This window comes from Chrysemys picta, chromosome 1, assembly GCF_011386835.1.
Source record: "Chrysemys picta bellii isolate R12L10 chromosome 1, ASM1138683v2, whole genome shotgun sequence".
NCBI lineage: Eukaryota > Metazoa > Chordata > Testudines > Emydidae > Chrysemys > Chrysemys picta.
This window is the reverse complement of record NC_088791.1, coordinates 157,358,695-157,374,797: the sequence shown is the minus strand read 5'-3', so window position 1 is coordinate 157,374,797 and position 16,103 is coordinate 157,358,695. Positions and strand designations below refer to the sequence as shown.

General features: G+C 36.7%; 1 protein-coding gene across 4 annotated transcripts in view; it reads right to left on the bottom strand.

Moving 5' to 3' along the window:
* The window catches only part of TBC1D23 (TBC1 domain family member 23), a 50,662-nt gene that overhangs the window by 24,472 nt on the left and 10,087 nt on the right, over positions 1 to 16,103 (bottom strand). For 3 of the 4 annotated variants that reach the window (XM_005283537.5, XM_005283539.5, XM_065587632.1), the window contains 4 exons: positions 13,553 to 13,664; positions 13,179 to 13,284; positions 5,828 to 6,032; positions 2,671 to 2,794 (listed from right to left, as the gene is read on the bottom strand). In XM_005283537.5, the coding sequence (XP_005283594.1) occupies positions 2,671 to 2,794; positions 5,828 to 6,032; positions 13,179 to 13,284; positions 13,553 to 13,664 (547 nt within the window). Of the gene's footprint in view, positions 1 to 2,670; positions 2,795 to 5,827; positions 6,033 to 13,178; positions 13,285 to 13,552; positions 13,665 to 14,206; positions 14,307 to 16,103 lie in introns of all 4 variants that reach the window. The other variant, XM_065587628.1, reaches the window with a different exon arrangement.

Below are 16,103 nucleotides of genomic sequence, written 5' to 3'. Positions count from 1 at the left end.
AAGTTGGGGAATAGCGTGAAAGAAAGCAAAGAGTCAGGAACAACTTTAGCAGGACTACAATATTGCTAACAGACAGACAAGCTAGCTAAAAGAAAAACATTGAAGTCACTTGAAATTGTACATCTGCACTGTGCATTGAAGGGTAATTCTACCCTTAAAAATTACTTTTGAAAAAGTTGCATGGTGGGGATCCAGATGGTTTCTCTATTTTTACATATGCTCACTTCACAGCTGAAGTGTTCTTTTTTGTTTTTGTTTTTTTTTACTGCCAGCCCTGCAAACGCAACTTGGGATCTGAAAGTTGGGCTGGGCTTATTTCTGGCTCATATGCCTTCAGCAATACAGGTTTTGAAATTTAACTTCGTTAATAATTCTGATGAAGCGTAAGCCATAACAGAATTAATTCCCTACTGTTTTGTTGGCTCTGCAGGGCTAATCTTAACAAAAAGTAGTGACAGAACTTATTTTAGTCAGTGAAGCAAGCAGACATGACTTTGAATACACACTGTGAAACAGTGAATACACCTCTACCTCGATATAACGCTGTCCTCGGGAGCCAAAAAATCTTACCGCATTATAGGTGAAACCGCGTTATATTGAACTTGCTTTGATCCACCGGTGTGTGCAGCCCCGCCCCCCCGGAGCACTGCTTTACCGTGTTATATCTGAATGTGTGTTATATCGGGTCGCGTTATATCGAGGTACCGGTGTACTTATTAAGGTGGTGCCATTTTTACATGGCCACTTTTCACAGTTGAACCAGACTTTAAGTTAAAGAGGGTCACACATTAGTTTGGCAATGAGACACACCACCTAAGTTTTAACTCATTAGGCTGATAACTGAGTTACTATCTATCTGCTAGGAATGGAGTGTTTTATTACCATTATAAAAAAAATAATCTTTGGGCAAACACACTTTTAAAAAATGCATCCTTTCCACTACACAGAAAGTGCAAAGTGGATGAAAGAACACAAGCTGTGAATTTCCTTCCATGCCGGACAACATTTGTAATGATACTTAACTGAACGGCGTAGTACTTGGCTGATTTAGGGGCTTGCTGAGCCTTCTGATGTGCTCCAGATGGGGGGATTGCTACAGTCATGGCTTTCAATAGCACTTCACCTACTTTTAAAAGCTATCTTGAGAGCGTTTAACACCTCTCAATTTGCTGTTGTAATAAGGGTCAGAAGGTTTGAACAATTTTCAGTCAAGCTCTGTTGAAAACGGTCTTTGAAGGACAATGGTGCACTGACAGATATAAATGATGTTTCTTACACACTTTTGTGTGTTTGAATCCCCACTCCCAATCCCTCAAAATATAGTGACCTTAGAAAGAAAAGTCATCCTAGTTTAGCCTCTTAAAATAAAGTGAAAATCTAAGAGTAGCCTCTTAGCTAGTACAGCTACAAGTAGGATATTGAGGGCAACAACAATTCTGAAGGAGCCAAGGAAAAAACACTGAGCTGAAATGTGTTTTTCCCCCTAAAATTTGATTTTGACATCTTCTATATAAAAGTTACTGAAACATGCTTTCACTAGGGAGTAATATACTAGACAGACTACAGCCAAATCTGACTGCTGCTTTAGATGTTGACTGGCCAAAGCTAGATTTTATTTATTTGTGTGTATATATCAATATTATATTTTACCTGCTGCAGTTTAGTATTAAGTTGGTAGCAGCACAGAAAGCTCTAATTAAAAGAGGTGCTATTTCATACCCAGTTTTATAGCTTTTTATTCTTCTACCTTAAAGTGAAGAACCTTTGAAAAACTTGGTAGATCCCAAGAATACAAAAATAAATCCTAGCAGTCAGGGTGTACGTTTTATGGTTTACCACCAGTGTCTTTACTATATATACATTTTACAGACTTCTCTTGCAAAATATAATTTAAGAAAATTGTCCCAGAAACAAAGTTTTGAATTTCCTACACTACTATCGAGTTTGATCTTGCAGTCTTTTGATGCACATTCACGCTGACTTCAATACGATGTGTGACTACAAAACAAGTGCCAGGTCATATTAATTAGCAAATTAAAGGTGGTGGTGGGGGGGGGGGAGGCCAATTCTTTAAGAGACAGTGATACACAGTCTTAGGCTGCAATCCTGTAAAGAATTATCTTAATATTAGTTCTGTCAATTCAAATATTTTAGTTAAGTGAGGGAGGAATTTAAAAAAACAGACAACAATAACTTGAATTTATAAACGGAGTTAGCCCTATTCTAATCCATAATCTTTGAACTGATGTGCAGACGCAAAACAACTGAATACTTGGGGAAGTAGTATGCAGTACTATTTAACCCCCTCTTGGAAGTAGCAGTCAATTCAGACATTGCCACTCATACTTAATACGAACACTTCCAATCCCTAGTATCAATAGCTTAGGTTTTATTTCTACAGTAAGGAGCTAATGTTCACAAGATTTCACCTTCTATTTGGAATGGAATGGCTAGAGACTATAAAAGTGACATACTAAAAAAAAAAAACAAAAAAAAAAACCACACACACCTTTGTGTTCTTCCTCTATTTCAGAACACTTGGGAAGTGATTAAAAAAAACAACCACCTCCAAATTCCTTTTGCATCACTACTCCATAGCTCAGCAGTTTGTACTTAAAGTTTCTATAGAAATTTATTTTTCATTATGTTTCCCTACTTTCACTTTATTACCCAGTTGAGTGCATACGAATCCGGTGTCATCTTCTTAGTATCAAGAAAGGAGCAGAGTTCAGGCTCATGATACTGGAGGAGAAGCCTAAATAGATGAAATGGTCTCCCCTTCTGGAAACAATCCCTAAAAAGCAAGTAGCAAGACAATGTTTATGAAAACACCCTAATACTCCAGTCATTAGGCTTATATTGGCAATTCTTAGCTAAGAAGAAAATATAACTTCATGTGTCTTAAGAGGAAACACGTAATCCCTTCACTCATACAAGTGGCCACATTAAAGCTGATCAGATGGTGTGGAGAATTAACAAATACTTTTAACATTTTTTAACAATTTAAGCCACCACATTTAAATATCAAAATAAAGTTTAAACATTCTTTTGTGAAAGGCACTTTGGGAAGGAGCGTGCCTCAATCTAAACAGAGAAAATTGTTAACTATTCTAATAGAACTGATCAAAGTGATTTTAAAACATCTCCATGTACACCTGAATAAAAATTTTTACATTAAGCAACTAGTGGGGAGGGAAGAGAGGCAAATCATGGTATGGAGTAGGGCAAAATAAATTTGGAAGACCATAAAGACAGATCTTTCTGCTAAGTTAAGTCCACTCAATACACAGCTCTCCCAATCAATGTAGTTCACTTGAGTCTCTCTATGTGGGCAATTCTATTACTGTATGTTGAAGTTTCAAGTGAAACATTCCACTAATTTAATGTGTTATTTTAGTTATTAAAATATTTCTGCTTTCCCATTCAGTTAACAGTGTAATGGTAACAAACTGAAGACATTCCATTGTCTTATTTTTTGCGTAACAATTTAGTCTCAAAAATTAAATTTCAATCTGAATGGTTAATAGAAGAGTTCAAGTCACTCACACTTTACCAGCTACCAATATTCAAAATGGACTCAAAACTCTTTCAGAATTTAGAGAATTAGTTTCTCTGAGTTTCAGCTTACAATGATTGTAATAAAACCTCCATTTCAGACATAGTAGGATTTTTCTTAAATTGCTCTGCTGAATAAATTGCTCCCTACTACTTACCAGCTCAATCAATCCTGTAGTGGCCTGTCCAGATGTCTAGTTCAGGGGTTCTCAAACTGGGGGTCGGGATCCCACAGGGGGTCACAAGGTTATTACATGGGGGGGTCGTGAGCTGTCAACCTCCACCCCAAATCCCGCTTTGCCTCCGGCATTTATAATAGTGTTAAATATATAAAAAAGTATTTTTAATTTATAAGGGGGTCACACTCAGAGGTTTGCTATGTGAAAGGGGTCACCAGTACAAAAGTTTGAGAACCACTGCTCTAATTGAAATGCAACTCTCTGCCTCTCAAGAGCAGCGAGTTCAAATACCTACCTCCTCACTCACTAGAGGGGTGAAAAGGCAGAATGATACAAAAAGAAAAAAAAGTGTTCGAGATGCTGATTTAAGTATCACTCTCTAGCCAAAGAAAGAAGAGAGTTGACCACCTGAAGAATAATCTATTTTTCACCCCTCACTAGAGGGAATGTTGCCATGAGAAAACAGAATTCTCAACCTAACACCTGCCCGCATTATCAAATGAGGATGGGAAATCCTGTAGACTCTACTATCAACCATTCACCAACTTTCTAGGTTGTTTATCACTATTTCAGATCATATTCTAAAACACATTTTGTGTTAATTCCTATCTTTGCATGATGTGATAAATGTGTGCTCATTTGTTTTCATTTTCTCCTGGTGAGGGGTAAAGAAATAACCCTTTATTAAAAACAGATATGTCAATATTAATGGCTTGACATTTTCATGTAAGCAGTTAATTTACTCTGTCCAGCTAATATGAATCATTATTATTCTACAGGAAAAGGAGGGAAATATAGCTAGCTGTGGGGAGAAGAGAACTTCCTTATTATTACAATAAATAAACTTTTGAGAACAGGTATCACATGTAGCAAAGGTTTGAAAATCATTCTCTCTTTAAGAACAATTCTATTAATTTTATACATTGTGTCTTCCTTCCCGTGATTTGTTAAATAAGCTGTTTTCAAGAGAAACTGGCTATAGTTTAACAGTTCATCTGCTCTTTCTGCACATATCCCTACCTTATGTCAATGTTCTGTTAAAGCAAAACAACCTGCCTACAATTAGGATTTCAGGTAAGTATCAGCAACAGGTAAATTATTAACAAGAAATCCTGCTTTCTTTAAGTTGCTTTTTTGGGGGGGAGGGGGAAAGGAGAGAGTATAAGGATAGTCCTATGGTTAAGGCACTGGACTTGAACACGAAAGATCTGGGTTCCATTCCCAACTGCTACAGGACTGTCTGTGAAATGTTGGCCAAATTATTTAAATCTCTTCATTTCTCATTTGTAAAATGGGGATAATACTTCCTCTCGCACCCTTTGTCTCATCTAGACTAAGATCTTTGAGCAGAGACTGTCCATTAGTATGTATATGTACAGCACTTTGCACATTTGGAGTCTACAGGCACTACTGTAGTATAAGTAATATTAATTTTAATATGAGGGAGTAAAATGTAGTGGTTAAAACAGCAGGTGCTGCTTCAGGATTTTTGAGTTTTATTTCCAAATTGATGATTACCTACTGTGCAGCTTGGGAAATCAGACCTTTCTGTGCCTCAGTTTACCCACCCATAACATGGGGACAATAGTATCTACCTCCTTTATGGTGATGTTGAGAAACTTAGTGTTTGTGAAATGCTTTGCAGTCACCGAAAGGCAGGCATCATAGATATGCAAAATGCTAATAAGGGAAGAGAAAGTTTATCTTACAGAACATATAGGCAGAACAGTTTCTAAACAAGTATTTCCGATATTGCATGAGGTGATAATGTGTTTTTTAACAGGTTTAAGGAATGTGTGCCAGTTACCTGTGAATTAGTTATATCATGAAAATTTCGATAGTCATTTTCTGGAATCGTATCTAACATGTCTGTAGCATTTAATTAGTTACATTTTCATGTACACCTCCAATTTTACAATAATCTGAGGGAATGTGGCAGTTTTGCTACAAACGATGCTACTCCTTTATTACTGCAGAAATTTCTATATCATTTGCCAAAACCACCATAATGTATCTTTTGAGAAACTAGTTATGAAAAATTTACACATTCGATGCCAGCAACAGTAGTTCGTTTTCTCTCTCACACATTTTACCTAGGAATGTACTTGTTCATAATAGCATAAAAGCAGTTGTATAAATCACTACGTGGAATTCGAAGATGCACCAGTGGCTTCAGTAGATGTATCCAACCGAGGCAGGAATTGTATTTAACATTACGCGATTTACAATAAAAGGTAGCAACGGACTCAATATCCAAAAGTAATACTGACTTCTCCTCTTCTGGCACTGACAGCTGTTCTGGAAATAGAAAAGTATAACAAATACTTCAGAGACAGTTATAGAATAGTTTCATATCGCAGTTACACTCACATACAGAACTGTAACTGACTGCAGATACAGTAGCTTGAATCAGGTTTTTAAGTGATGGTGTGAAAACAGGTTTTAAGTAGTGCTGTCAAGCGATTAAAAAAATTAATCGCGATTAATCACACTGTTAAACAATAATAGAATATCATTTATTTAAATATTTTTGGACGTTTTCTACATTTTCAAATATATTTATTTCAATTACAACACAGAATACGAGGTGTACAGTACTCACTTTATTTTTGATTACAAATATTTGCACTGTAAAATACAAAAGAAATAGGTGAATTGAAAAATACTAACACAAGTACTGTAGTGCAATTTCTTTATCATGAAAGTTGAACTTACAAAATGTAGAATTATGTACAAAAAATAACTGCATTCAAACATAAAACAATGTAAAACTTTAGAGCCTACAAAGTCCAATAAGTCCTACTTCTTGTTCACCCAATTGCTCAGACAAACAAGTTTGTTTACATTTGCAGGAGTTAATGCTGCCCACTTCTTGTTTACAACGTCACCTGAAAGTGAGAACAGGCGTTTGCATGGCACCATTGTAGCTAGTGTCACAAGATATTTACATGCCAGATACATTAAAGATTCATATGGCCCTTCATGCTTCAACCACCATTCCAGGGGACATGCTGATGACAGGTTCTGCTTGATAACCATCCAAAGCAGTGTAGACCGACACATGTTCATTTTCATCATCATGATTTGTCAGATGCTACCAGCAGAAGGTTGATTTTCTTTTTTGGTGGTTCGGGTGCTATAGTTTCCGCATCAGAGTGTTGCTCTTGTAAGACTTCTGAAAGCATGCTCCACACCTCACCCCTTGCAGATTTTGGAAGGCACTTCAGATTCTTAAATCTTGGGTTGAGTGCTGTAGCTATCTTTAGAAATTTCACATTGGTATCTTTGCATTTTGTCAAATTTGCAGAGAAAGTGTTCTTAAAACGAACAACATGTGCTGGGTCATTGTCTGAGACTACTATAACATGAAATATATGGCAGAATGCGGGTAAAACAGAGCAGGAGACATACAATTCTCCCCCAAGGAGTTCAGTCACAAATTTAATTAACGCATTATTTTTTTAACAAGCGTCATAGGCATGGAAGCATGTCCTCTGGAACGATGGCCGAAGCATGAAGAGGCATATGAATCCTTAGTGCATCTGCACATAAATATCTTGTGACGTCGGCTACAACAGTGCCATGTGAATGCCTGTTCTCATTTTCAGGTGACACTGTAATTAAGAAGTGGGCAGCATTATCTCCCGTAAACGAAAACAAACTTATTTATTTAATGATTGGCTGAAGAAGAAGTAGGACTGAGTGGACTTATAGACTCTAAAGTTTTATGCTGTTTTGTTTTTGAGTGCAGTTATGTAACAAAAACCCTACATTTGTAAGATGCGCTTTCATGATAAAGAGATTGCACTTCAGTACTTGTATGAGGTGAATTGAAAAAAACTATTTCTTTTATCATTTTTACAGTGCAAATATTTGTAATAAAAATATAAAGTGAGCACTGTACATTTTGAATTCTGTGTTGTAACTGAAATAGACATATTTGAAAATGTAGAAAAACATCGAAAATATTTAATAAATTTCAGTTGGTATTCTATTGTTTAACAGTGCAATTAATGGTGATTAATTTTTTTGAGTTAATTGTGTGAGTTAACTGTGATTAATCGACAGCCCTAGTTTTATGAAAAAGGCATTGGCCTAAATGTTCAAAGCAAGCTGGGATGTCACAATGAAGTGGGAACAGATGAGACTGGATTTTCTAGCCTACATGAAAAAAAGAGATAGATTTAAAATGTGCTAAATGCCCCTCTTTTATTCCAATTTGGAGCACTCAGCACATAACACAGTCTCCCCAGCTCCAAAGTCAAAAGGGACTTTTAATTCAACAGACTAATCCATAATGCATATCTCCAATTCCTCAAAAACCCACTTACATACAAAACACGAATTCTGATCTCAGACAGATTAAAATATCAGAGCAGGTCTTCTGATGGCAAAATTAGAGAGTTGTCATACACAAAATACACATCTCCTCTGCTGTAGAGGTGCAAGCTATGCTTTGGCTACCAGGGACTGGGAAATGATGGGGGGTGGCAGACAGAGGGAAAAGACTTGCAGACAAATCAGGCTGACAAGCACAGTTTGCATCTCCATGCTGCAGCACGTTTTTGTACTTGAAAAGTCTGCCTGGTGAACCAAAAGAGGAGATCCACTCTGACAATCCTTAGGAGGTTAGTCAGGGCAGGACTCACTGACAAACCTTACTGGTCACAAGCAGCATGGGAAGGAGAGAGAGAGAGGGGTATAATTGGAGTGGAAGAAAGAACATAGGTTAATGCAGAGGTTCTCAAACTGGGGGTCAGGACCCCTCAGGGGGTCACAAGGTTCATACATGGGGGGGGTGGTCGCGAGCTGTCAGCCTCCACCCCAAACCCCGCTTTGCCGCCAGCATTTATAATGGTGTTAAATACACCTCTACCCCTGTCATAACTATAAAGGGAAGGGTAACAGCCCTCCTGTGTACAATACTATAAAATCCCTCCTGGCCAGAGACTCCAAAATCCTTTTACCTGTAAAGGGTTAAGAAGCTCAGGTAACCTGGCGGACACCTGACCCAAAGGACCAATAAGGGGACAAGATACTTTCAAATCTTGGTGGGGGAAAGACTTTTGTTTGTGCTCTTTGTTTTGGTAGAGTTCGCTCTTGGGACTAAGAGGGACCAGACATCAATCCAGGCTCTCCAAATCTTTCTGAACAAGTCTCTCATATTTCAAACTTGTAAGTACAGCCAGGCAAGGCGTGGTAGTTTTATCTTTGTTTTCTCAACTTGTAAATGTACCTTTTACTAGGGTGTTTACCTCTGTTTGCTGTAACTTTGAACCTAAGGCTAGAGGGGGATCCTCTGGGCTCTTTAAGTTTGATTACCCTGTAAAGTTATTTTCCATCCTGATTTTACAGAGATGATTTTTACCTTTTTCTTTAATTAAAAGCCTTCTTTTTAAGAACCTGGTTGATTTTTCCTTGTTTTTAGATCCAAGGGGGTTGGATCTTGACCCACCAGGAGTTGGTGGGAGAAAGGAGGGGGGATGGTTAATTTCTCCTTGTTTTAAGATCCAAGGGGTTTGGATTTGTATTCACCAGGGAATTGGTGAAGAGTCTCTCAAGGCTACCCAGGGAAGGGAATTAGCACATTGGGAGTGGTGGCAGCGAACCAGATCTAAGCTGGTAGTTAAGCTTAGAAGTTTTCATGCAGGCCCCCACATCTGTACCCTAAAGTTCAGAGTGGGGAAGGAGCCTTGACAACCCCAATATAACGCGACCTGATATAACACGCATTCTGATATAACGCGGTAAAGCAGCGCTCCGGGGGGCGAGGCTGCACGCTCCGGCGGATCAAAGCAAGTTCAATATAACGCGGTTTCACCTGTAACGCGGTAAGGTTTTTTTGGCTCCCCAGGACAGTGTTATATCGGGGTAGAGGTGTATATAAAAAAGTGCTTTTAATTTATAAGGGGGGGGGGGGGTCGCACACAGAGGCTTGCTATGTGAAAGGGGTCACCTTTGACCTACAAACATTTGAGAACCACTGGGTTAATGAGTGAGCTAGCTGTCTGTTTAACCAGTTTGCATTCAGAATAGCCAGCCCATAAATGCAAATGCCAGGTTAAGTAGCAGAGCTTGGGATGGATACAGACCATGGTTGAGGAACAAGAAAGCATATAGGCTGGAAGCCACTTGACTAGCCTGTGTTACTACCTTCCCAAAGGGCTAGGTGATGGTGGTGTACACAAAAAGCACAGCTGTTAAATCAGGTAGGCAAGCTGGCAGCACTGGAAAAGGGATGTAACTGGCAGACTTTGACAGTTCTATCCAGGGTGGATTGATTTAAAAACACTACTTTTAATCATGACTCAAAATCCTTGATTTTCACTTACTGATTTAAATTATCAGTTTTAATCATGTTTTCCCAATTATACTTTTTAGGTATTTTCCTAAAGAGAGGTTAATTCTTGCTAGTTGGTATAACCATTAAAACATATTGATTTGATTATTTACAACTAAATAAAGCTTTTAAACTAGATATGGTAATTTTTGCTAACCAGGAGGGATATACTATAACTATTCCCATTTATTTCAGCAAATACGTAGCTTAGCATATTTATTCAGATTTCTACGTTTTCATTGTTAGAAAATGTATTTCTTATTTACAAGGTAATTAATTTTTATTCACGATTTGTGTCAAGTTGCATTTGAATGGAAATTCAAATTCAATTAAAAATGTGCAAAACTAGCATTTTAAAATATTTTTATTGAACATTACCTGAAGTGAGTTGCATACATAAATTGAAAAAGTATTTTTGCAAAGCTCTCCTGTAGAGACTGAAAGTATTGACATTGGGAAAAAATACCAGCAGTCACTCCACTGTGAAGAGTGAAAATGATACTTAATGAAGAACTTGACATCAAGACCTATTTATAAAGCTTGACCTCTAAATTATATGTTTTTACACTTATTCTGTGTAAAAAAGCAGCCTTTAACTCAACATTTACAATTTATAAAAAGAGTTCATTGATTCAATATATTTTTCTTTTTAATTATTTTACTTGCTTATAGTAAGTCTAGATCTTAACATAGGTTGCCACAAATAAAAGTTTACTTTTCAACAGGCTTATTTTATTAAAGAAAAAATGTGATTAAAAATCCAATTTAAATAAAAATCTGATTTTTACTTTAAAAAGATTTTTCACACATACCCTTCCTCTTCCCCCCATCCCGGTTCAGTCATCTCTCTTTATGCAGCTGAATTGGGTAATGACAAAAAAAACGGGGAATGACTGACTGTGTTTAATTAAAAAATTTGAAAGGCAGCCTATACTTAACATGTTATAAATGTGTCCAGATGAAGTTTGTGGTGACTAGTTATTTTGCCACAGGGACCCCATGACCCATAACTGACGGTAAAAATTATCTACAAAGGAAGCATTTAAAAAGGGTTCCTTCGCAAAAGTTAATATTTTTTATAATATGTAAAAGAAAATGCAAGTGTCATCCAAAGAGTTGTATAAATGTGCAGACGAAATACCTTCACTAAAGTGTGAAATAGAGGATTTTAATCCTGCTTTAAATGCAAATCTTAGATATAACCCTAACACCATGTTATATTGATAGATTAATTACTTTGGTACAGTCACAAAACTAGTTCGAAGTTTTCTTTTGGCCTGACTGAGAAAAAGGGAGGAAAAAACCACAAGGAATAGTGACTTTACAGATGTAATGTGCCATAGTCCAATACAACATTAAAACTGATTGTGACATTTTACTGTACTCCTGAAAAGCTAAGTAACTTAATAATATTAATAGTGGGGTTTTAGATTCTTTTTCTATTTACTTAAGTGATTTTTTTTCAGAAGTGGAACAGGGAAGAGGAATTCACATAGGGAACAGCTTTTTCTTCTCCTCAATAGCTACTATACAAATGCAAAAACAGTTTAAAAACTATTATTGGATTATTGGTGCATTATGCTAAGGGCTTCTGGAAGCCCTTCAATGACAATTTCTAGAACTAGGGCAGGTGCATTTGCAGCAGTTTGTTTAGTTTTTTTAAGGTTCTGTAGTGGTGAAATGAGAGGAAGAGAAACAATGAAATAATGGCCACCAGTTTTCAAAGCAGTTCTGCATCCAATTCTGAATTCTGCAAAGAAATGTAGAGCTCCTGGCTATGACATATCTAGTAGCAAATACACATGGGGACATGTAATGATAACTAGTTATTGGCTGGAGTTTAGGATATACAGTACATAGTTTATTAAAAACCTGCTCACCCATAGCTCTGCTTGCAGGCATAAAACCATAAGTTACATAACTGGACCAGCATCAAAAACTACAGATCACCCCCAAACCACACAATACTCTGACATTTCCTTCATCTAATCCACTCAGATCTCCCTCTTAGAGAACCTAAGACTAGCTTTGCAGCATAGCTTGAAAGTAAACAAAACAAAAACAGGAACTGGAAGAATTAAAATGCAAAGGTAGGGATTGCCTAAATTACTAAAGGGATGTCATCAATTTAAAAGTTAGTCACTTTTGCATAAAAATGAGTTAGGAGTATTTTCAGATAAAACACTTGGCACTTAATCTTCCTGACAAATATTGTATTTTTAAAATGGCATTTTCCTATGTTATTTATCACTTCTTATGTTGCTGTGTGAAATACCTAAACACAAAGGGGAAAATGACTGGCATGGGGGGGGTGGGGGGTGGGGGGGGGAAGGACTGAAAAAGGAAAGGAATTCCCCCTCTCATCTTTCAATTCTAGTAAGCTTAGGGGTCCCGTCTTACTACAGTTGACAAAAAGTTCTAGACAAAAAAGAGGAATTTAAATTGACAATATCCATTTAAGTTTATTTCTCTTTCCTATATGAAGTCACTGGAAGTAACCCTGCTCCACGTTATAAAAACGAGTTCCTTTTTTTAGATTGCTTTTAAAAATATAGCTAAGATATGTGCAACTGTGTTACAGAAATATTATACACTGCTGTAGCCAATGGGAGACTGTTCCTCCCTCAAAAGCTGTAGGAAGTGGTATTGATGATTAAATGAACCTGAGAGCCAGCACTGAATCAATGTTTTATCACGGTGTTAGGAGGCACTGTGTCGCTCTTTGGCATAAACTGGCAACTCATCCCAAAGTTCAAAACCTGAAGGGCATTATATAAAAAACGTCAAATGCAATAGACCAACTTTTTTTAAAGTGTTAATTTACATTTTTCAACAGTCTCAATTACAGCCCTTTTTCCATTGGATTGTGTTTGGATTATGCGGTTCATCACATAACAGATAATACTTTGCACTTCCTTCATGTCTTCCTTTCAAAGATAAAGTTCTGCTTGCACATCGAAGATATTCAGTTATTCTTCTGTGCTAAGCTTTTACCTTCCCCACCCAAAATCCCCTTCACAGTTTAAATACTAGTGAAGGTAATTATGTTAAACAACATGACACTAAGAGAGCAGGCATTACAGAAATATAGTTATCAAACTTACCAATTAGCTCTTGGCAATCCTTGTGAATTATGCTCTGTTCTGGTAGATCTAAACAACCATCCCAGGATGCCAGATTGTCCCCTTTTCCTACAACATTCAGTGCAATCTGAAAACAAACAGTTCTTCAAAGCATTACCGGCTGTACTTCTGCAGAGATCTAGTTACTGCACTCAATGAACTCTACAGATTTAAGCTCAAAGAAGAGTAAACATTTCAAAACTGAATTAACACAAATTTCAGAATTCTGCATGGCACATATGCACACACAAATGGGGGGGGGAATCATTTTATAATTATTCATGATACTGAAGTCATCAGCTTCAAATAAAAATATACCTGCAAGTATTATCCTCTTTATTTAAAGTCATAGTTACCTTCCAGACTTTGGCCCTCAAATCAGCAGGCAGTGGTCTCCCTTGAATTATGTTTCTTACTGTTTCAAGGTCACAACCTCCTTCTTCTAGAGCTTCTTCAAGGTCTTTTTCCCTACAGAAATTTTTTTTAATACATTTAAAAGTACTTTAAACAGAAAAATGTTTTGATTATGCAGTATCGTCCTGTATGTATACACATGTGATATCTGCTAAAGATCCCTCCAAGATGGAGGATGCCATCAACCCAAAAAAAACAAATATTTAAAAATAAGTTTCCTGACCTGTTTATTTATAAAAACTTAGATTATTGAAACCAAATACTGTAAAACCTAATTTATTTTTTACAATGTGTGTGGTCTGCTTGACTTCTAATTCCACTCAGCTTAAATAATGAAAATGAATTATTTCATTTTCTGGTTCTCATGAAGTGGCACATTACTACAAAATTGGTCTAACATTGCAGAAGAATGTTTAAACCTAAGGAGCTGCACTATTTTCACTGATATGTTAGAGAGTCTAAGGAAGCATTTTTTTCACCCACACATTACACATTCAAATGCAAATTTGGGACCTAAATTAGGTGGCAATGTCTCATTAAATAAATCATTAGATGACCTAGATACTAGAAAATATCAGAGGTTTATCAATAGTTACCGCTTAACTCCGTATTTCCTTTTTCAGACGCATTCATGTCATGGGATGTTAGCCAATTAATTAAACTAGTCTTCAGTTTTATCTGGCATAATTAGTGTGGCTAACGTAAAAGAAAACAAAAAAAACCCCAACAAATCAATGGATTGAAAAGATATCAAAAAGCTTTTAACACTAATCCCACAATCTAACAAGTTGAGTATTCCGTTACATGCTAAGATGTTCTAGTTGTAAGAATTTTTTTTAATGTCTCACCAAAAATGTTTAAATGTAGACAAAACAGGTGATTATTCAGAAAGTGAAAACTCTGCATGTATTTTTAAACAGATAAATATCTTCTTGATGGCTGCAGTTGAACATTCCACACACTTGCAGACTGAATGCACCTGCTGAGCTACCTCCTACAATTTCATGTGAAGTTACAGTGATGGCAAAACGGCAGGTGCAATGGGGTAGCAGAAATGACAGTTAAATAGTTTGTCTACAGAGTGAGTGGAGCATGACACACTTAATATATGTCAAGAACAGAATGATTCTATCCCAAAATACAGAGATGTGTATCTTGTGAATCAATTTATATACTTGCACATCTGGGTACTAAAGGGTTATCAGTTCAAGCTCTCGGTTAGTAACTACTGATGCCACACCACTTTCTACTTAGTGAACTTCACTGTCTTTTAAAAAAGTATGTTTCATAAGGAAGAATTGTGGTACTGGCTGACATTAAATTCAAACATTCTATAGCAGACCCAATAAAATGCCTCACATTTGGGCACTTTTCTTATGGTATGTATCTGCCCATGGTCTTCAGTAGCTACAGTTCATATTCCTGTAATAGATATAGCAAGTCAGATGCTGAGTTTAGTATGCTAATTTTAATGTTTAACTACCCACTCCCAATGGAATTCCTTGATCAAGACATATCAACTCTAGTCTCTTAAAAGACACACACACACACACACAAAATCTGATTTTCTAAAGAGTAATCTCTATATTTCAAAAAAGGCAAAGACCCAAACCTGTAAACATTTATGCACACGTTTAACTTTAAGCATCCATGTGTCCCTTTGAAAACTACACAGGATGTTAGATGTTAAAGTTAAGTACCTGCACAATTTTTTGTATCTTTTTCCAATAGGCTTATAAGCAAATCAGATTTTATATGTAGATTATATTGTGTGAAAACCAACATATTCACACCCAGTTTGGATGAAAATGTAGTAAGACTTTGTAAGAAGAGGTTTACTTTTCTAGTTTTTTTTTTTTTTTTTAAATCTATTATTTGTATAGCAGAAGTGCTTAGAAGCCCCAACCCAGATCAGGACCTCATTGTTCTAGGCACTGTACACGTACAAAGAGTTTACAGTCTAAGGGAAGGGCAGGTATCTTGCCTGACCAAAGCATGTTAGTCTGTAATTAAAAGTTATTAGAGTTTAATAAGCAGCTCCCCAGAACCCTTGAAATAGATTACAGATACATAATCTGTTGGAGAGGAACCCGCCCCACACATACCTTCCCACAGCTATTATGCATGTTCATGTTAGAGCAGTTGCTGATTTTAGATGAGACAGAGCAAAGTTGTTTTCATAGCTGTGCAATAAATGACCGTCTTAGCAGTACGGTTATGTCAAGAGGGTTATGATTCTAAATTGGGGAGTCTAAAGAACCAGCAGTAGCTGCAAAGCTTAATGTTTTATCTATTGTAGTATAATGCTTCCTACCTATACCCTTAATAAATAGCCCATAACACCATTCATTAGAGCAATTCAGTTATAACTTTTCACTCCCATCTAACAGAAACATGAGGAAAGCCAAGCTGCTCACTTGAATAATCTCCCAAATAGAAGAGATCCTCATTGATGAATACAAACCAAATGAGAAAATAAAACAACCAAAATAT